This window comes from Panulirus ornatus, chromosome 20 (genome assembly GCF_036320965.1).
Source record: "Panulirus ornatus isolate Po-2019 chromosome 20, ASM3632096v1, whole genome shotgun sequence".
NCBI lineage: Eukaryota > Metazoa > Arthropoda > Malacostraca > Decapoda > Palinuridae > Panulirus > Panulirus ornatus.
The window spans coordinates 68,644,847-68,667,379 of record NC_092243.1 but is presented as its reverse complement, the minus strand read 5'-3'; the positions used below and the strand labels follow the sequence as shown (position 1 = coordinate 68,667,379).

The 22,533-nt window shown below is 42.8% G+C and overlaps 1 protein-coding gene across 1 annotated transcript in view; it reads right to left on the bottom strand.

The window, feature by feature from the left end:
* The window catches only part of LOC139756101 (carotenoid-cleaving dioxygenase, mitochondrial-like), a 31,202-nt gene extending 10,530 nt beyond the window's left edge, over positions 1 to 20,672 (bottom strand). Inside the window, exons 1-5 of the mRNA XM_071675172.1 lie at positions 20,518 to 20,672; positions 16,693 to 16,876; positions 15,827 to 15,977; positions 14,279 to 14,386; positions 11,191 to 11,344 (exon numbers count right to left, since the gene is read on the bottom strand). Of these exons, the coding sequence (XP_071531273.1) occupies positions 11,191 to 11,344; positions 14,279 to 14,386; positions 15,827 to 15,977; positions 16,693 to 16,801 (522 nt within the window). The 5' untranslated portion in view covers positions 16,802 to 16,876; positions 20,518 to 20,672. The remainder of the gene's footprint in view (positions 1 to 11,190; positions 11,345 to 14,278; positions 14,387 to 15,826; positions 15,978 to 16,692; positions 16,877 to 20,517) is intronic.
* Positions 20,673 to 22,533: the final 1,861 nt, after the last annotated feature.

The window sequence follows — 22,533 nt, the reverse complement described above, 5'->3', positions numbered from 1 at the left end:
GTCAGCCTTGTGTGTACCCACTGAGGACACAGTCAGCCTTGTGTGTACCCACTGAGGACACAGTCAGCCTTGTGTGTACCCACTGAGGACACAGTCAGCCTTGTGTGTACCCACTGAGGACACAGTCAGCCTTGTGTGTACCCACTGAGGACACAGTCAGCCTTGTGTGTACCCACTGAGGACACAGTCAGCCTTGTGTGTACCCACTGAGGACACAGTCAGCCTTGTGTGTACCCACTGAGGACACAGTCAGCCTTGTGTGTACCCACTGAGGACACAGTCAGCCTTGTGTGTACCCACTGAGGACACAGTCAGCCTTGTGTGTACCCACTGAGGACACAGTCAGCCTTGTGTGTACCCACTGAGGACACAGTCAGCCTTGTGTGTACCCACTGAGGACACAGTCAGCCTTGTGTGTACACACTGAGGACACAGTCAGCCTTGTGTGTACACACTGAGGACACAGTCAGCCTTGTGTGTACCCACTGAGGACAGTCAGCCTTGTGTGTACCCACTGAGGACACAGTCAGCCTTGTGTGTACCCACTGAGGACAGTCAGCCTTGTGTGTACCCACTGAGGACACAGTCAGCCTTGTGTGTACCCACTGAGGACACAGTCAGCCTTGTGTGTACCCACTGAGGACACAGTCAGCCTTGTGTGTGCCCACTGAGGACACAGTCAGCCTTGTGTGTACCCACTGAGGACACAGTCAGCCTTGTGTGTACCCACTGAGGACACAGTCAGCCTTGTGTGTGCCCACTGAGGACACAGTCAGCCTTGTGTGTACCCACTGAGGACAGTCAGGCCTTGTATGTACCCACTGATGCTGACTTGAGGGATGATCTGTACTATTACATACACGATCTGCCTCGTTTATAGCACAGTGCAGTATATTGCAGTACAGTGCAGAGCAGTACATTGCAGTGCAGTGCAGCGCAGTACATTGCAGTGCAGTGCAGCGCAGTACATGGCAGTGCAGTGCAGCGCAGTACATGGCAGTGCAGTGCAGCGCAGTACATGGCAGTGCAGTGCAGTGCAGTACATTGCAATGCAGCGCAGCGCAATACATTGCAGTGAAGTGCGGTTCAGTACATTGCAGCGCAGCGCAGTGCATTGCAGTGCAGCGCAGCGCAGTACATTGCAGTGCAGCGCAGCGCAGTACATGGCAGTGCAGTGCAGCGCAGTACATGGCAGTGCAGCGCAGCGCAGTACATGGCAGTGCAGTGCAGCGCAGTACATGGCAGTGCAGTACATTGCAGTGCAGCGCAGTACAACGCAGTACAGCTACATCATACTGTGTTATGTTGTTGATATCAGCTTGGTTGAGACATGGCACGTTACGTGTATATACACCTGCGTAGGAGGCCGGAGTACGCACTGCTAGGTTATGATCATAGCCTAGCAGTAGTGCTCCCGCCTCCAACGCAGGGGACCCGGGTTCGATCCTGGCTGTTGGAGATTAGTGTGTTATAAGGTAGTGCGCGTTCATATGCACTATTTACGTATATATATATATATATATATATATATATATATATATATATATATATATATATATATATATATATATATATATATATATATGTATATATATATATATATATATATATATATATATATATATATATATATATATATATTTTTTTTTTTTTTTTTTTTTTTATACTTTGTCGCTGTCTCCCGCGTTTGCGAGGTAGCGCAAGGAAACAGACGAAAGAAATGGCCCAACCCCCATACACACGTACATACACACGTCCACACACGCAAATATACATACCTACACAGCTTTCCATGGTTTACCCCAGACGCTTCACATGCCTTGATTCAATCCACTGACAGCACGTCAACCCCTGTATACCACATCGCTCCAATTCACTCTATTTCTTGCCCTCCTTTCACCCTCCTGCATGTTCAGGCCCCGATCACACAAAATCTTTTTCACTCCATCTTTCCACCTCCAATTTGGTCTCCCTCTTCTCCTCGTTCCCTCCACCTCCGACACATATATTCTTTTGGTCAATCTTTCCTCACTCATTCTCTCCATGTGCCCGAACCATTTCAAAACACCCTCTTCTGCTCTCTCAACCACGCTCTTTTTATTTCCACACATCTCTCTTACCCTTACGTTACTTACTCGATCAAACCACCTCACACCACACATTGTCCTCAAACATCTCATTTCCAGCACATCCATCCTCCTGCGCACAACTCTATCCATAGCCCACGCCTCGCAACCATACAACATTGTTGGAACCACTATTCCTTCAAACATACCCATTTTTGCTTTCCGAGATAATGTTCTCGACTTCCACACATTTTTCAAGGCTCCCAAAATTTTCGCCCCCTCCCCCACCCTATGATCCACTTCCGCTTCCATGGTTCCATCCGCTGACAGATCCACTCCCAGATATCTAAAACACTTCACTTCCTCCAGTTTTTCTCCATTCAAACTCACCTCCCAATTGACTTGACCCTCAACCCTACTGTACCTAATAACCTTGCTCTTATTCACATTTACTCTTAACTTTCTTCTTCCACACACTTTACCAAACTCAGTCACCAGCTTCTGCAGTTTCTCACATGAATCAGCCACCAGCGCTGTATCATCAGCGAACAACAACTGACTCACTTCCCAAGCTCTCTCATCCCCAACAGACTTCATACTTGCCCCTCTTTCCAGGACTCTTGCATTTACCTCCCTAACAACCCCATCCATAAACAAATTAAACAACCATGGAGACATCACACACCCCTGCCGCAAACCTACATTCACTGAGAACCAATCACTTTCCTCTCTTCCTACACGTACACATGCCTTACATCCTCGATAAAAACTTTTCACTGCTTCTAACAACTTGCCTCCCACACCATATATTCTTAATACCTTCCACAGAGCATCTCTATCAACTCTATCATATGCCTTCTCCAGATCCATAAATGCTACATACAAATCCATTTGCTTTTCTAAGTATTTCTCACATACATTCTTCAAAGCAAACACCTGATCCACACATCCTCTACCACTTCTGAAACCGCACTGCTCTTCCCCAATCTGATGCTCTGTACATGCCTTCACCCTCTCAATCAATACCCTCCCATATAATTTACCAGGAATACTCAACAAACTTATACAAACTTATACCTAAGGTGAAGATTAGTATGGGTTTTCAGAAAAGAGGAGTGAATGTTGGGGTGAAGAAGGTGGTGAGAGTAAGTGAGCTTGGGAAGGAGACCTGTGTGGGGAAGTACCAGGAGAGACTGTGTACAGAATGGAAAAAGGTGAGAACAATGGAAGTAAGGGGAGTGGGGGAGGAATGGGATGTATTTAGGGAATCAGTGATGGATTGCGCAAAAGATGCTTGTGGCATGAGAAGAGTGGGAGGTGGGCTGTTTAGAAAGGGTAGTGAGTGGTGGGATGAAGAAGTAAGAGTATTAGTGAAAGAGAAGAGAGAGGCATTTGGACGATTTTTGCAGGGAAAAAATGCAATTGAGTGGGAGAAGTATAAAAGAAAGAGACAGGAGGTCAAGAGAAAGGTGCAAGAGGTGAAAAAAAGGGCAAATGAGAGTTGGGGTGAGAGACTATCAGTAAATTTTAGGGAGAATAAAAAGATGTTCTGGAAGGAGGTAAATAGGGTGCGTAAGACAAGGGAGCAAATGGGAACTTCAGTGAAGGGCGTAAATGGGGAGGTGATAACAAGTAGTGGTGATGTGAGAAGGAGATGGAATGAGTATTTTGAAGGTTTGTTGAATGTGTCTGATGACAGAGTGGCAGATATAGGGTGTTTTGGTCGAGGTGGTGTGCAAAGTGAGAGGGTTGGGGAAAATGATTTGGTAAACAGAGAAGAGGTAGTAAAAGCTTTGCGGAAGATGAAAGCCGGCAAGGCAGCAGGTTTGGATGGTATTGCAGTGGAATTTATTAAAAAAGGGGGTGACTGTATTGTTGACTGGTTGGTAAGGTTATTTAATGTATGTATGACTCATGGTGAGGTGCCTGAGGATTGGCGGAATGCGTGCATAGTGCCATTGTACAAAGGCAAAGGGGATAAGAGTGAGTGCTCAAATTACAGAGGTATATATATATATATATATATATATATATATATATATATATATATATATATATATATATATATATATATTCGCGAGGTAGCGTTAAGAACAGAGGACTGAGTCTGAGAGGGTTAGGGAAAATGATTTGGTAAACAGAGAAGAGGTAGTAAAAGCATTGCGGAAGATGAAAGCCGGCAAGGCAGCAGGTTTGGATGGTATTGCAGTGGAATTTATTAAAAAAGGGGGTGACTATTGTTGACTGGTTGGTAAGGGTATTCAATGTATGTATGACCCATGGTGAGGTGCCCGAGCATTGGCGGAATGCGTGCATAGTGCCATTGTACAAAGGCAAAGGGGATAAGAGTGAGTGCTCAAATTACAGAGGTATAAGTTTGTTGAGTATTCCTGGTAAATTATATGGGAGGGTATTGACTGAGAGGGTGAAGGCATGTACAGAGCATCAGATTGGGGAAGAGCAGTGTGGTTTCAGAAGTGGTAGAGGATGTGTGGATCAGGTGTTTGCTTTGAAGAATGTATGTGAGAAATACCTAGAAAAGCAAATGGATTTGTATGTAGCATTTATGGATCTGGAGAAGGCATATGATAGAGTTGATAGAGATGCTCTGTGGAAGGTATTAAGAATATATGGTGTGGGAGGCAAGTTGTTAGAAGCAGTGAAAAGTTTTTATCGAGGATGTAAGGCATGTGTACGTGTACGAAGAGAGGAAAGTGATTGGTTCTCAGTGAATGTAGGTTTGCGGCAGGGGTGTGTGATGTCTCCATGGTTGTTTAATTTGTTTATGGATGGGGTTGTTAGGGAGGTAAATGCAAGAGTTTTAAAAGAGGGGCAAGTATGAAGTCTGTTGTGGATGAGAGAGCTTGGGAAGTGAGTCAGTTGTTGTTCGCTGATGATACAGCGCTGGTGGCTGATTCATGTGAGAAACTGCAGAAGCTGGAGACTGAGTTTGGTAATGTGTGTGAAAGAAGAAAGTTAAGAGTAAATGTGAATAAGAGCAAGGTTATTAGGTACAGTAGGGTTGAGGGTCAAGTCAATTGGGAGGTGAGTTTGAATGGAGAAAAACTGGAGGAAGTAAAGTGTTTTAGATATCTGGGAGTGGATCTGGCAGCGGATGGAACCATGGAAACGGAAGTGAATCATAGGGTGGGGGAGGGGGCGAAAATCCTGGGAGCCTTGAAGAATGTGTGGAATCGAGAACATTATCTCGGAAAGCAAAAATGGGTATGTTTGAAGGAATAGTGGTTCCAACAATGTTGTATGGTTGCGAGGCGTGGGCTATGGATAGAGTTGTGCACAGGAGGGTGGATGTGCTGGAAATGAGATGTTTGAGGACAATGTGTGGTGTGAGGTGGTTTGATCGAGTAAGTAATGTAAGGGTAAGAGAGATGTGTGGAAATAAAAAGAGCGTGGTTGAGAGAGCAGAAGAGGGTGTTTTGAAATGGTTTGGGCACATGGAGAGAATGAGTGAGGAAAGATTGACCAAGAGGGTATATGTGTCGGAGGTGGAGGGAACGAGGAGAAGTGAGAGACCAAATTGGAGGTGGAAAGATGGAGTGAAAAAGATTTTGTGTGATCGGGGCGTGAACATGCAGGAGGGTGAAAGGAGGGCAAGGAATAGAGTGAATTGGATCGATGTGGTATAACGGGGTTGACGTGCTGTCAGTGGATTGAATCAGGGCATGTGAAGCGTCTGGGGTAAACCATGGAATGTTGTGTGGGGCCTGGATGTGGAAAGGGAGCTGTGGTTTCGGGCATAATTGCGTGGCAGCTAGAGACTGAGTGTGAACGAATGGGGCCTTTGTTGTCTTTTCCTAGTGCTACCTCGCACACATGAGGGGGGAGGGGGATGGTATTCCATGTGTGGCGAGGTGGCGATGGGAGTGAATGGGGGCAGACAGTGTGAATTGTGTGCATAGGTATATATGTATGTGTCTGTGTATGTATATATATGTGTACATTGAGATGTATAGGTATGTATATTTGCGTGTGTGGACGTGTGTGTGTGTGTATACATTGTGTATGGGGGTGGGTTGGGCCATTTCTTTCGTCTGTTTCCTTGCGCTACCTCGCAAACGCGGGAGACAGCGACAAAGCAAAATGAATAAATAAATAAATATATATATATATATATATATATATATATATATATATATATATATATATATATATATCCCTCTAATGTGTACTCATTTACACCCGTACCTCTCTGTCTCTCTGACCAATACACTCACTCATTCAGTCTCGTCCACCAACATCTCTTCCCTCATATAACCCTGCCAGTAACCTTACTCACACAGTCTCATAACAAACACCTTCTTGACCTTCACTCGTGAACTTATCCCCTCTACAGACGCTCATAGAAACATCACATCTCTCACCCCTGTGATTATAATCTCACACACTTATATAAACCTCCCGATACCCCTTTCCACTGACACATCCATAGATAACCCGTCCATTCCACAACGATCATTTAACAACAGAGATAAGGCAACAGTCCCTCACTCAGCCCAGATCAAAGAAAAAAGATCAGTGATGGTTATTGACGTAGGGGGGCGTCATAGATGGCGCAGGAAGCAGTGAGGTGATGGTTATTGACGTAGGGGGGCGTCATAGATGGCGCAGGAAGCAGTGAGGTGATGGTTACTGACGTAGGGGGGCGTCATAGATGGCGCAGGAAGCAGCGAAGTGATGGTTATAGACGTAGGGGGGCGTCATAGATGGCGCAGAAAGCAGTGAGGAAGATGACTTTGCTGGGCTGAGGGAAAGGTCTAGTCCGATAGGCCGTCGTCCCCTGTGAGGAACGAGACAGGAATACGTTAGATCCTCACGAGGCTGAGAACACCAAGAGGTTCAGGTTAGATCCTCACGAGGCTGAGAACACCAGGAGGTTCAGGTTAGATCCTCACGAGGCTGAGAACACCAGGAGGTTCAGGTATCTACCGTAGACCGTTCACTTCTGCCATCACCAGTGTAGCAGGTGTCGCTAAGGGTTCGAGGTGAGGATGTACCATCTCCAGCAAGACTTAAAACATCAGACACCAGAAACCTTGAACTGGGAAGCACTCCCCATGAACCTCCATTTTTGGAAAAGATGAACCAGCAGTTTAAACAGATTAAACAATATCAGACAGAGTCTTTAAAGAGAAAACATCGACTCAGAATAAAGGACATGTTGAAGAATGAAAACTATAAAGCCTTACAGACCTTCATCAAGGACAGACTGGGAGGTTGAGTTCCAACCCTTGGCTGTACAACAGTGGTATGCTAAAGTCTGTGAGAATCTACAACGAGGGAGTAGAGAAGTATGTACCAACAGTAGTAACAGCGAGACAGTAAAATATTAACAGAAACGCACCAGTGAAGAGATATATGGAAGACAGAGGATGCATTTGGCATACAGAAGGAGACTAGGAATGACTGCATCAGTATAAGAAGGAAGGAACACGATTGAAGCATGAAATAAACATATGAATGGTCATTAGTTTTCCAAACACCATCCAAAACCACTTCACAGATTCACGAGGAGGAAATTAACAGGGCCAGATCATCAAGTTGAGCAGCTCGGAGGAGACGTTTAGTGCAACAGATGAAAACAAATTGAGCTGAACCTGAAATTCCACCGTGTATAAACATAAATTCAGTCGGCAGTGAGAAGGTACGAGACAACGAGATCATAGACGAGATAACATATGTTTCAGTCTGTGCCCAGATGGTATCCAGCACCCCTCGCCGTATCACTAGTGATGCTCAAGATGTCCCTCAGTGAGGCTACCGTCTCGGGAGAGTGGAGGAGAGGCAACGTAGCCACACTGGCACTTATGTGGGTGATGCCATGCGATCCGACTCTGTATGTAACACCCAAGTAGCACCATCAGCACCCCCTTTGGGAAAGAGAAGGATAGGTACGGGATGGCCGGCCTCCTGAATGCTCTTGGATAACCAGACGGAGGATTGTGTAGATAAACGTACTACGTTGGGTTCAGATGAGATCTCCTCAGCACGACACGTACCTCGGTAGGAAGGAAGGAGGGAAGAAAGAAGGAGGGAGAAGAGGACATGTATCAGGGGATCCTTAACATAGGGGAGAGGGTAGGAAACGGGTTGTCCCCCTCAAAGATTATCATGATTATCGTGAATGTTTAGCCAGGCGAGATGGAGTCTTGGCTGAATATGTGGAAAACCACAACACAAGTGCAAATCAAGCGAGGGGAAAACAACACAAGTGTAAATCAAGCGAGGGGGAAAAACACAAGTGTAAATCAAGCGAGAGGGAAAACACAAGTGTAAATCAAGCGAGGGAGAAAAGAAACACAAGTGTAAATCAAGCGAGAGGGAAAACACAAGTGTAAATCAAGCGAGGGAGAAAAGAAACACAAGTGTAAATCAAGCGAGGGGGAAAAAATACAAGTGTAAATCAAGCGAGGGGGAAAAAACACAAGTGTAAATCAAGCGAGGGGGAAAAGAAACACAAGTGTAAATCAAGCGAAGACTGCGAGAGCTTGTTATTGAAGACACGTCTACACAGAATGAAGCATCAGTCCAAAGAAATGACAAACGAAACTGAACCATGTGAAACGAACAGTAAGACTGTAACCAGATTACCATATCGATAAGATACATTACAATAAAGTAACCCCCGGTGAAGTGAGAGCGTCGTAACCTGTTATCAGATCATGTGAAAAGACATGACAAGAGTGATATAACGCGAGTTTGGCCAATGTCAAACACACCCTTTTCAAGGACACGAAGAGTGAGTGAGTTACGACGAAGATATACACGACACACATCACCCACTCAACTGGACTATACCAACAACAGCAGTGTGCTTCTCCTTTACGCGAGCAGCTTTAGAGGAACGGCTGGCATGGTGCCACTGGAATGAAGGAACACTGGTACCAGACCTGAGTGGAATGAGCTACGTAGAGAGGACGGGGAAAGCCCTCAGTCTGCCCGCCAAGTAAAGGAGAAATGGAAGACATGATCAGTTCATAGACATCCATAAAAACACCCCGAAGACCTTGACACAGAGAACGCTTCCCCGATGCTGTGAAGGCGAGTCCAGGATAAGAAGGCACAGCTGGATCTTAAAAGAGACCAGGACTGGTACAGTGAGACGTGAGGAACCATTCCCTCATCAACCGTGTTGTGGACACGGAGAACACACTGAGCCCAGAGAATGTGGACACGGTGAACACACTGAGCCCAGAGAATGTGGACACGGAGAACACACTGAGCCCAGAGAATGTGGACACGGTGAACACACTGAGCCCAGAGAATGTGGACACGGTGAACACACTGAGCCCAGAGAATGTGGACACGGTGAACACACTGAGCCCAGAGGATGTGGACACCGGGACTTCAACAGGTATTAGAAAAAAAAGACTTTGTGATAAAAGATACGGATAAGAACTGTGGTCTCACGAGCGTACAACGCCATCTTCGTGCGTAGTTAGGACCTAATTGTCTTCTACATACCAACATGTGCCTCATATCGTTCTCCGTTGTCACATATTTCTCACTGGACACACATACAATAATATTTCAGTTTAGATCGTATGTCAATAGACTATTGTGAGGTCAACGTCTAGCGCAAGTGGAAGACAGGGAAAATGCAAGTGTGACACGAGAGTCTATATCACAAGCAGTTCCTCCAGTGGGGTAGTTAACATCTGTCACATCTTGGCTCTTGTTACATAACCCAAAGCTTACTACATACCCAACACAGGAGATTAAAGCTAGCTCACATGTTCAGGCTGGGGAATATTAAAGTTGGCTCACATATTCAGGCTGGGGGAATATTAAAGCTAGCTCACATGTTCAGGCTGGGAATATTAAAGCTAGCTCACATGTTCAGGCTGGGGGAATATTAAAGCTAGCTCACATGTTCAGGCTGGGGAATATTAAAGCTAGCTCACATATTCAGGCTGGGGAATATTAAAGCTAGCTCACATGTTCAGGCTGGGGAATATTAAAGCTAGCTCATGTTCAGGCTGGGGAATATTAAAGCTAGCTCACATATTCAGGCTGGGGAATATTAAAGTTGGCTCACATATTCAGGCTGGGGGAAAATTAAAGCTAGCTCACATGTTCAGGCTGGGGGAATATTAAAGCTAGCTCACATGTTCAGGCTGGGGAATATTAAAGCTAGCTCACATGTTCAGGCTGGGGAATATCAAAGCTAGCTCACATGTTCAGGCTGGGGAATATTAAAGCTAGCTCACATATTCAGGCTGGGGAATATTAAAGCTAGCTCACATGTTCAGGCTGGGGGAATATTAAAGCTAGCTCACATGTTCAGGCTGGGGAATATTAAAGCTAGCTCACATATTCAGGCTGGGGAATATTAAAGCTAGCTCACATGTTCAGGCTGGGGAATATTAAAGCTAGCTCACATATTCAGGCTGGGGAATATTAAAGCTAGCTCACATGTTCAGGCCAGGGAATATTAAAGCTAGCTCACATATTCAGGCTGGGGAATATTAAAGCTAGCTCACATGTTCAGGCCAGGGAATATTAAAGCTAGCTCACATATTCAGGCTGGGGAATATTAAAGCTAGCTCACATGTTCAGGCCAGGGAATATTAAAGCTAGCTCACATGTTCAGGCTGGGGAATATTAAAGCTAGCTCACATGTTCAGGCTGGGGGGAATATTAAAGCTAGCTCACATGTTCAGGCTGGGGGGAATATTAAAGCTAGCTCACATGTTCAGGCTGGGGAATATTAAAGCTAGCTCACATGTGCAGACTTAGTGGGGGGGGGGGGAAACTACACATGTACAGACACACAAACTACAGGTAACAGACATATCCAGACGGCACACATGTACAGACAGACGCCACAGGCAACACACACACACACACACACACACACACACACACACACACACATACACACACACACAGATAGATAGATAGATAAATAGTTTATTAACCACAATAAGATAAGATTGACATTAAGCATACATGAATACAATTAAACGTTAAATCTAAAGTAACAATAATCACTAAATCCACTTTTAATGTTGATAATGTAGTCCACAGAATATTATCTTAAAGTTATTTAATCATACATTCCTAATATCTTAAAAGTTATTTCACAACATGTTTTACTTCTCACCTTTTCTCCAACTGTGGCCAGAGTCTCAGGGTCGATCCTTCTCATGTTTTTAGTCTCAGTCAGAGCATAGAGTTGGTCGCCATAGTGACACACGTTCACCACACAGTTGTCTGTTGGGTCCACCTTGGTGATGGGAGTGAAGTGGCTCATGAACCTACACACCAGTGGAAGAGAAATGATCATAAACAACTTTAAACAAAATCACCTGCCATGTTGTTATTAACACAACATCACCAGCCATGTTGTTATTAACACAACATCACCAGCCATGTTGTTATTAACACAACATCACCTGCCATGTTGTTATTAACACAACATCACCTCACCTGCCATGTTGTTATTAACACAACATCACCTGCCATGTTGTTATTAACACAACATCACCTGCCATGTTGTTATTAACACAACATCACCAGCCATGTTGTTATTAACACAACATCACCAGCCATGTTGTTATTAACACAACATCACCAGCCATGTTGTTATTAACACAACATCACCAGCCATGTTGTTATTAACACAACATCACCTGCCATGTTGTTATTAACACAACATCACCTGCCATGTTGTTATTAACACAACATCACCTGCCATGTTGTTATTAACACAACATCACCTGCCATGTTGTTATTTACACATCAACCATGTTGTTATTAACACAACATCACCAGCCATGTTGTTAATTAACCTCGTCGGTTTTAACCAAATACAAATGAATGATGAAAATAGTTTCTGACGTCATTCATCAAAGATATTCTCTTTGGCTGAATGTAAACTTCGTTTTGAAGTAAAGCATTTCCTGCTGTGTAACTAGAAATGTTACTTTCCAATATGCGCCATAGACACTTCAGTCCGTGTATTTACTTTTGATTCACAGTAGTTTATTTTCCCATATGTGAGCTTATTGTTACAGATCGAGTTACATAATCTATAACGAATATATATATATATATATATATATATATATATATATATATATATATATATATATATATAATATTTATATCTATTTTGCTTTGTCGCTGTCTCCCGCGTTAGCGAGGTAGCGCAAGGAAACAGACGAAAGAATGGCCCAACCCACCCACATACACATATAGATACATACACGTCCACACACGCAAGTATACATACCTATACATCTCAACGTATACCTATATATACACACACAGACATATACATATATACACATGTACATAATTCATACTGTCTGCCTTTATTCATTCCCATCGCCACCACGCTATACATGGAATAACAACCCCCTCCCCCCTCATGTGCGCAAGGTAGCGCTGGGAAAAGACAACAATATATATATATATATATATATATATATATATATATATATATATATATATATATATATATATATATATATATATATATATATCAACACCACTCCGTGGTAGAGGCCATCTTGCCTCTCCCGTCACACTGCTATCTGTGGTCCACCGTGAGCCTCGCCTCGAAGCCTCGCTCACTGGTGAACTGTCAGCCAGCGGCCCGACAACAACAACAGCCCACGTCAACGCTCCCTCCCAGTGTAGGAGACTCCCTCTCTCCCCTCACTCCTTCCCTTGCACTCTTATCCCATCCCGTGCAACTGACCTCCCACTCGCCCAATCCCTGACCTATCCCACGGCCTTCTTCCCTGACCCCCAACCCAACCTTGCACTGAAGACCTGATCGATAAATGTTATAACTTGTTGTGACATTATTATTAACCACTGCCGTACGATATTATTCTGATGTTAGAACGCCAATGGTGTTCATTTTCTTTTTATATGTGTCATTGTACTCAATGACTGCAGTGGAAGTGTAAGATGTGAAACCATAAGATGAATTCTTTAAAAAGTAATATATTTGAGTTGCAAAGATCCACAATACTTGGGACTGATGATAATGCATCGCTGATGACGGATGTATAAACACCTAGTTGTGTTTCACGCTGCAAAACGATCATGAGTGAGTATGGTATTCGGTACATTCAAAAGTGATGTGTGTTAAAGCAAGATATCTTTTTTGAACAGAAAATTTAGAAAATTAAATCTAGCGATGTGTTAGTTATTATTCATTCTAAATTGGGCGAGTATCGTATTATTCCCATAATTATACACCGGGTAAACCCGGCCAAGTTTCATACCTCTATATAAACAAGCCATCACAGCCTTCGTCTTATGATAAATACTCAACAGCCTTTAAAATTAGGCTATTATGAATGACCAGTTATTTATCCGATAGACACTTAGTCATCCTGAAATGTCAATCTCGCTCAAAATTATATATAAAAAAAAACCGTAATTGTATATACTTCCAATCTCAGAGAGGGGAGGGAGGGGGGTGGTGGTTAATACCATAACATAACTTCTGGATTTATATATAAAAATCCAGTGTTATGTAATCAAGACCTTCATTTATCGTTGTCCGTTATGGCCAGCACCAGTCAGTACATTTGTACATTTGTGATGTACTCCTGTCCTCATGTTTACCAGCGTGATGTAACCTCGTATCTTACAGTTGGAACTTTCTCTTTATTGTATGTTACCATCCCAATCACCTACAGTAGATTGGATACCGTCTCTTGTTATCTTAATCAAGTATTATTCAGGTCTGTTTTCCAACTTTGCGTTTCACTGTTATCTTAAAGTTTCCAACGTTGCGTTTCACTGTTGTCTTAATAAAGTTTCCAACGTTACGTTTCACTATTATCTTAATAAAGTTTCCCACGTTGCGTTTCACTGTTATCTTAATAAAGTTTCCAACGTTGCGTTTCACTGCCTTTGTCAATGTTGTCTTTCTGAAGGTAGAAGAATAACACACTTCACATGTCATCATTAATATTCCCAATAATTCCACAAAAAGAGAACGGGGATAAGGGGATTACTGGTAAACACAGCCAAAAATCTCATTCAAAGTATGTTCTTATTTTTCCATTGCTCACATATCAAAGTCACGAGTTCCCGAAAACCATAGAAAATAAATAGATAATAATACTAAAAAACTCAGGGATAACTAAACCAATTTACATAAGCACCCTATATGATTCAATTCACTCATTCCTAAGGGCAACTAAATGAAACACATTTCTACCAACCTTTGTAAGATGTTTTTACATGGGTCGGGATACGCTGCCGTGCCGAACTCAGACACCACAATGCGATCTGCTTTTGTGTTTTTCTTGTAAGCGTCACTCTGGAGATACCTGTATGACATGTATGTTAATGATGATGGAAGATTAAACTCCTTTCTCAGTAATGGCACAAGGAAATTTTTGAGGCAGAACGATCACCTTTCTTAGGCGTTGGGATGTATCAATACATGCTTCCAAGAGGGAAAAGTTTTGTTTTTAGTAAATGGAATAGACGAGCAAGCACAGGTGCAAGTTTCAGAGGCACACACTCTTTCAGTACACGGGGATGGATGCCATCAGGACCATAATCCTCGCTTGTGTCCAGAGAAAGTAGCGCTTTTTGGACAGTCCGAAAAAAAAAGAGATTAGGGGAGGAGACATAGGACTAGTAGGAGGAGCATTGGTGGGTGAAGGAATGTTAGGGTCATCCAAGATGGAGTTAGAGGAGAAACGGGAACCAAAGAGAGTGGCTTTGTCTACGGGAGAGACAACTATATTGCCTTCAGAATGGCCAAATGAAGGAGACGTAGAAAGACAAAAGTTGTTAGAGATGCTGCCAGCTAAAGACTAGAAAGACATATCAGTGAATGACGAGGAGCGGTTATCGCACTAACTTTGAATAAAGGAATGCTTTGTGTCTCATGGATAACGTGCTTGCGGTGATTATAGACAGTGATAACTGAATGGGAGTCTGAAGAAAGAGAGTTTTGCCAAGCCCGATATATCTGATCCCTTGCCTGAATGGCCTTAGAACAGGAACGGTTGAACCATGGATTGAATGAAGAGGTACACGTCTTGGAAGAGGAAGGGATATATGCTTCCATTCCCGCTAGAAAAAAACACACAAACATCACGACATAAGAGACAGTAAGTAATTTACCCAAAGGAAAGTTACAAAAGAAGTTACGTAAGTTATTCCAATCAGCTTTTGTTGAGATGCCAGTATCTTCGTTTAGAAGGAGCTGCTGGAGGGGAAGATGCCGTTTAAATACATTGTGTGGACAAACTGTGTCATGTTAATGTCCATCAGGGTTACTCTAAACAAATAATGAGTCTAAACCTTGTGTCAATATGATACAGAGAAAGTTTCCTTCCAGAATATCATTAAACTTCTCATCAGCTTTATGTTGAAGGTTCCAATCATGGACAAAAGTGTTCACGTGAAGGCCGGGTCTTCATTGAAATATAGAGAATTATGAAAGGGGAAAAAAGAAGAAACGAGGGAAAGTGGTTACGAATTTTAGAGGAAGTGAAAAACCTGTCTTTCAAAATGTGCCAGGTCATAGTTATTGAACAAGACATAAGAAGGTAGGGAGTTCCAAAGCTTCGACGTGTATGGAAAGAAGGAGGTATCAAAACGGCCCACCCTTGAATTGCTGATGCCCACACAATAATCATGAGACGCAGCAGCTTGCCGAGTATTGTGTGGTGTAGCTAGTGGTGAGGGGGGAACACAAGCAGCCAGCTCTCGGGTGCAGAAACCAATAGTCAGGTAACTTTACTATCCCTCACCTAGACTGGTAGAAAACCTTTCCGTCGTTGATGATAAACTGGTGGACGTAGGATGACCCGTCGAATAAGTGGTTGAAGCGAGTTTTGCCATACTGGACTTTGCCCGGCCCGTTGCGCGTCAAACGACCATTGAGCCAGGGAGGAAGGTTCCCTGTGGAGAGGGAACACCAGATAGATGCTGTAGTGTTGCTTCGCGTCATTAAGAAACACTATTGTGTTGGGGAGGAACTGAAGGAGAGGGGTGACTTAAGAAGTGTTTCTTGGCATCGATGTACCAGAAACTACAACCAAAAAAAATTTTAAGAACACAGAGAACAAGCTGACGAGACATTAATACTGAGTTTAGAAGTTATTTAAACAACACAGCTGCAGAACCACAGCGTCTTCACACCCAGACGTGGCAGTCAAGTTTGCCTCTCAGAATACGGGGTGGACTACTGGCGTACAGGATATGAGTTACTTGTGTAATTCATCTCCTAATAATCAACTTAAGCTTTGATAAGAACCGCTTGGTAAGATTGTTAACTGATTCACCCTCCCTAACATAGATAATGTCAAGTGGTTATGGGTCAGACACCCACGATAAAAAGATAAAGACAAGACCAATTTCTCCTTGTCTTCGTAGATAGATTACATAACCCTCTGAATTTACCACTTTTCTCCTGTTTAGATTCATGAATGAGTTTACAGGGTTTTTCTCATAAAAAACAAGTAGAGATATTCTTATACAGTGTGCATGAGGACATTGAATTATCTTTCAGGAGTCAGTTCATAGCAAGGGGATGATAAACACACTCTTTTTTTGTCGGCCTAATATCTCTCTCTATCTGTGTTACCGTCATGACAGGTCCCGCCACAAAACTCACCTTTGACTTTGCCTTCTACAGGTTGCAGCGTCTCCTTCTCACACGTCCTGAGCCACACAGGGGACGCCGTGGTAGAAGCTTGTGTGTTGTCCTTCTGGTCCTTATCCATTGTTGGTGGTGGTGCAGCTGCCTACCTTCCCCCAAGGTAAGGCTTGTGTGTGGAGATAAATTGGCTGGGTCGGTCCTGTGTGAGATAACCAGAACTGACATACACAATCCATGTTGTCAGAGAGGCCACAATTGTTTTCCAAGATGATGAAGGTCATTTTTGTAGACAGAACTTTGATCTTGCCTCGGGAAATACTCTCAGTCCTATTCTTAGTTCACTTATTAATGGAATATTTTGAGACTGAAATTCTAACTTCAATTGATAATCATGTGAAAGTCTGGTTTAGATACGTTGTTGATGTGTGGCCATCTTCCCAAGATTGTGATGTTTTCTTTAATGAATTAAATCACATCCACTCCACCATCAAATTCAAGATCGAATGGGAAAAAGAAGGCAAACTGCTCTATCTTGTGGTGTTGATAACTAGAGAATCTGATCATTTGCGCTTTAAGATCTACACGAAGCTCACCAACTTTGAGAGTTATATTCATAATTTTTCAGTACATGATTCTTCTATAAAACTGTCTGTAGTTAGGTTTATGTTTTTTTATGAGCACTACGGATATGTGATCCCATAAGCCTGGTAGACGAATGCATTCACATAAGACATATCCTTAGGTGGTTATATTATCCCAACTGGTTTGTGAATAAAGCTTACTGGGAAGCTAGGAAGACATCTTATGTATCTAGTCATAAAATTGTGACAAATGAGGATAGGTCTTAATGTTTAATGCTACCCTATTCTCCCAACTTAGATGATCTAAGAAATGTAATTAAAAACAGTGCTTGTAGTGTTGCCTTCTGGTGCAGTACCACTATCAGTAAGACCTTAATAAAAAAGTTGGCCAAATCATTCAACAGTTGGGAGTGTTTACGCCGTCAAATGTAAGGCATGTAGATATATATATATATATACATTGGCCAGACCGAGAAAACTGTAACGGAGAGATGTTATTGGCACCGTCACGCAGTACGCAGGGATGACCACAAAAAAATAATAATGCGATCGCTAAACACTGTCATGAAAAGAACCATCTTGTAGATCTTAAAAATCCAGTTATTCCATACCCTTCTCCTGATTATGCCACATGCAACGTCATTGAATCTGTCTTGATTGCGAATACCAAGTGCTTCAAACTTGTCCCTGGGCAACTTTAAAGTCCATCCTATCATTATAACCAAATCGTTATGAGAGAATTGACGAAAAGCATATAGAAATAAAAGTGGTCCATGACACACCCAGCTACGCAGGTTCGATCCCGCCACATGACCACCTCTTACATACTCAGCCTTTTTACGGTTACTGTCTGTGTGTTTTGTATGTCTGTAGATGCTGTACGTGTAGTTGAGACTTGAATAACTTTTGGCACCTGATGAGGTGGATAGTCTCCATAAAATCATGAGCTACTGAAGTGCGATTACACCTTCATATATATATATATATATATATATATATATATATATATATATATATATATATATATATATATATATATATATATATATATATATATATATATATATATATATATTATACTTTGTCGCTGTCTCCCGCGTTAGCGAGGTAGCGCAAGGAAACAGACGAAAGAATGGCCCAACCCACCCACATACACATGTATATACATACACGTCCACACACGCACATATACATACCTATACATCTCAACGTATACATATATATATATACACACCCAGACATATACATATATACACATGCACATAATTCATACTGTCTGCCCTTATTCATTCCTGTCGCCACTCCACCACACATGAAATAACAACCCCCTACCCCGCATGTGCGCGAGGTAGCGCTAGGAAAAGAAAACAAAGGCCACATTCGTTCACACTCGGTCTCTAGCTTTCATGTATAATGCACCGAAACCACAGCTCCCACAAAACTTTCTATAGTTTATCCCAGACGCTTCACATGCCCTGGTTCAATCCATTGACAGCACGTCGACCCCGATGTACCACATCGTTCCAATTCACTATATTCCTTGCACGCCTTTCACCCTCCTGCATGTTCAGGACCCGATCGCTCAAAATTTTTTTCACTTCATCCTTCCACCTCGAATTTGGTCTCCCATTTCTCGTTCCCTCCACCTCTGACACATATATCCTCTTGGTCAATCTTTCCTCACTCATTCTCTCCACGTGACCAGACCATTTAAATACACCCTCTTCTGCTCTCTCAACAACACTCTTTTTATTACCACACATCTCTCTTACCCTTTCATTACTTCCTTGATCAAGCCACCTCACACCACATATTGTCCTCAAACATCTCATTTCCAACACATCCACCCTCCTCCGCACAACCCTATCTATAACCCACGCCTCGCAACCATATAACATTGTTGGAACCACTATTCCTTCAAACTTACTCATTTTTGCTTTCCGAGATAATGTTCAACGCTCCCAGAACTTTCGCCCCCTCCCCCATCCTGTGACTCACTTCAGCTTCCATGGTTCCATCTGTTACCAAATTCACTCCCAGATATCTAAAACACTTCACTTCCTCCAGTTTTTCTCCACTCAAACTTACCTCCCAATTGACTTGTCCCTCAACCCTACTGTACCTAATAACCTTGCTCTTATTCACATTTACTCTTAACTTTCTTCTTTCACACGCTTTACCAAACTCAGTCACCAGCTTCTGCAGTTTCTCAAATGAATCAGCCACCAGCGCTGTATCATCAGCAAACAACAACTAACTCACTTCCCAAGCACTCTCATCCAGAACAGACTGCATACTTGCCCCTCTCTCCAAAACTCTTGTTCACCTCCCTAACAACCCCATCCATAAACAAATTAAACAACCATGGAGACATCACACACCCCTGCCGCAAACCTACATTCACGAGAACCAATCACTCTCCTCTCTTCCTACACGTACACATGCCTTACATCCTCGATAAAAACCTTCCACTGCTTCTAGCAACTTGCCTCCCACACCATATATTCTTAATACCTTCCACAGAGCATCTCTGTCAACTCTATCATATGCCTTCTCCAGATCCATAAATGCTACATACAAATCCATCTGTTTTTCTAAGTATTTCTCATATACATTCTTCAAACACCTGATCCACATCTCCTCTTCCCAATCTGATGCTCTGTACATGCTTTCACCCTCTCTATCAGTACCCTCCCATATAATTTCCCAGGAATACTCAACAAATTTATATCTCTGTAATTTGAACACACCTTTATCCCTTTTGCCTTTATAAAATGGCACTATACAAGCATTCCGCCAATCCTCAGGCACTTCACTGTGAACCATACATACATAGAATATTCCCACCAACCAGTCAACAAGTCACCCCCTTTTTTGATAAACTTCACTGCAATATATATATATATATATATATATATATATATATATATATATATATATATATATATATATATATATATATATATATATATATATATATATTAATCATACTTTGTCGCTGTCTCCCGCGTTAGCAAGGTAGCTCAAGGAAACAGACTAAAGAATGGCCCAACCCACCCACATACACATGTATATACATATACGTCCACACACGCACATGTACATACCTATACATTTCAACGTAAATATATATATATATATATATATATATATATATATATATATATATATATATATATATATATATATATATATATATATATATATATATATATTGCTCTGACTTGGAGATGACAAAATATACACGACGAGTACTTACCTTTGGCTGACGGGGCCAGACTGGTAGGGAACTTCTCATCGGCGCGTCAAGTGTGTGTCTGTGTCGCTTTGGCACAACTCCCGGGCGATGGCGGCAGAGAGGTATGACGTAATTTATCCGTACAGGTCGTCTGCACTTAAGTAACAAAAGTAAGCTATTAGATTTTAGGGCCTTCATCAAGTGGCTTCGCTTATACATACATTTTATTAGTGTGTATTTTGTTTTATGGTCATTTTTCCGCAAGTTTTCATTCGTTCTCAAGAGAGAGAGAGGGAGGGGGGAAAAACCGGTAGTCATTGTACATCTATCCCATGTAACGAAAGCTTACGCTGTGGTTAAGCGCCGGTCGTCGGTAATCAAATCTTTGAGGACAAAATTCGTCAGAATCAGTGGAAACTTACCTTCTAGAACAGCATGAACCAAGCAGTAAAAAGATGTATTCTAGAACTAGAATAACCTAGTAGTAAAACAAATCAAGTGAAGTGTCCTCTTCTTGGAGGTTGGCTGTCTAAACTTAAGAAAATATCTTCACATGTACAGCAATGCAGTCGTTCACTCTCAAGTTTGAGGAAGAATTGTATGATGATCCAAGGTACCAGTTTGTGTGTGTGTGTGTGTGTGTGTGTGTGTGTGTGTGTGTGTTCTTATACTTGTTTGCCGTTTCCCACACAGAGATGGAGCGCATGGACAAAAAAGAGGAGTGTGGTGACCTTCGATGCATATACTTACACTAGAGATGCCTTTATCCAAAGCCAGGCCCCACGGACCTTGTCGCAGTTTCCCCTGCTTTGTATGTCTTGGCTCAGACCATTGACTGCACTTCACTTCGTGTATGCCACATCGCCCCAGTACGCTCTATCCCATGCTCGCCTTGCATCCTCTTGCATGTTCAGGCCCCAATATCAAAAACCCTCTTTAACTTTATCCTTCCACCTTCTCCTTGCTACCCCCCCCCCATCCTTCCTTCTCTCTCTCTCTCTCTCTCTCTCTCTCTCTCTCTCTCTCTCTCTCTCTCTCTCTCTCTCTCTCTCTCTCTCTCTCTCTCTCTCTCTCTCTCTCTCTCTCTCGCTCCGCCCGCTTCCAGCATGCATACCTGCCGAGTCAACCTCTCCTCACTCATCCTCTCCATAGGTCCAAACCATTCCAGCAAACCTCCTTCAGTCCTGTTATATATACTCCTATCACTATCAAGCCTCTCTTTAACCACTTCCGATTCTTCTCATTCGATCCTCACACCTCATATTGTCCTCATTTCATTTCCAACGCATCTACCATCCGTATCCATTTCTTTTCTGGGTCCCATGCCTCGCATCCACATAACACCGTCGCTACCGCTAGACCATCAAACACACACCCACATGTCTGCCTTCACAGACAATGACTTCCCCTTCCACACACTCTTTATACGCGCCCATGAACTCAGCCCCTTTCACCCATCCTATGGCTGACTTCAGTCCCCCCCATGGTTCCATCAGCTGGCTTACGCCAGGTTCTCTCCGGTCAGATCCACACTCCAACCAATTTGTTTCCATCCGTTGCTAAACTTAATAACCTTATATTCATTCACATTAACTCTCCGTTTTCTCCTTTCACACGCACTCTCTCCAAACTCAAGAGGCCAGCTTCTGCAGTTTCTCACTCGAATCTGCCACCAGAGCCGTATCATCTGCAAACGGCAACCGCCACAATCCCCAAACAATATGCAGACCTGACGCTTTTTCTAAAGCCCTGTCGTTCATCTGCCTCAACTCCCGTTCCAAAAACAAAATAGCCAGCTTCTGCAGTTTCTTCCTCGAATCTGCCACCAGAGCTGTATCATCTGCAAACGGCAACCACCCCAACCCTAAACAGAATGCAGACCTGACGCTTTCTCCAAAGCCCACTGGTTCATCCGCCTCAACACCCGTTCCAAAAACAAAATAGCAATATCAACATCTCACGCCCCTTCCTCAGTCCCAGGGTTGTGTGATGTATAGATTGACTTATTTCTTCTTTTTTTCTTAAATGTCCCAAGAC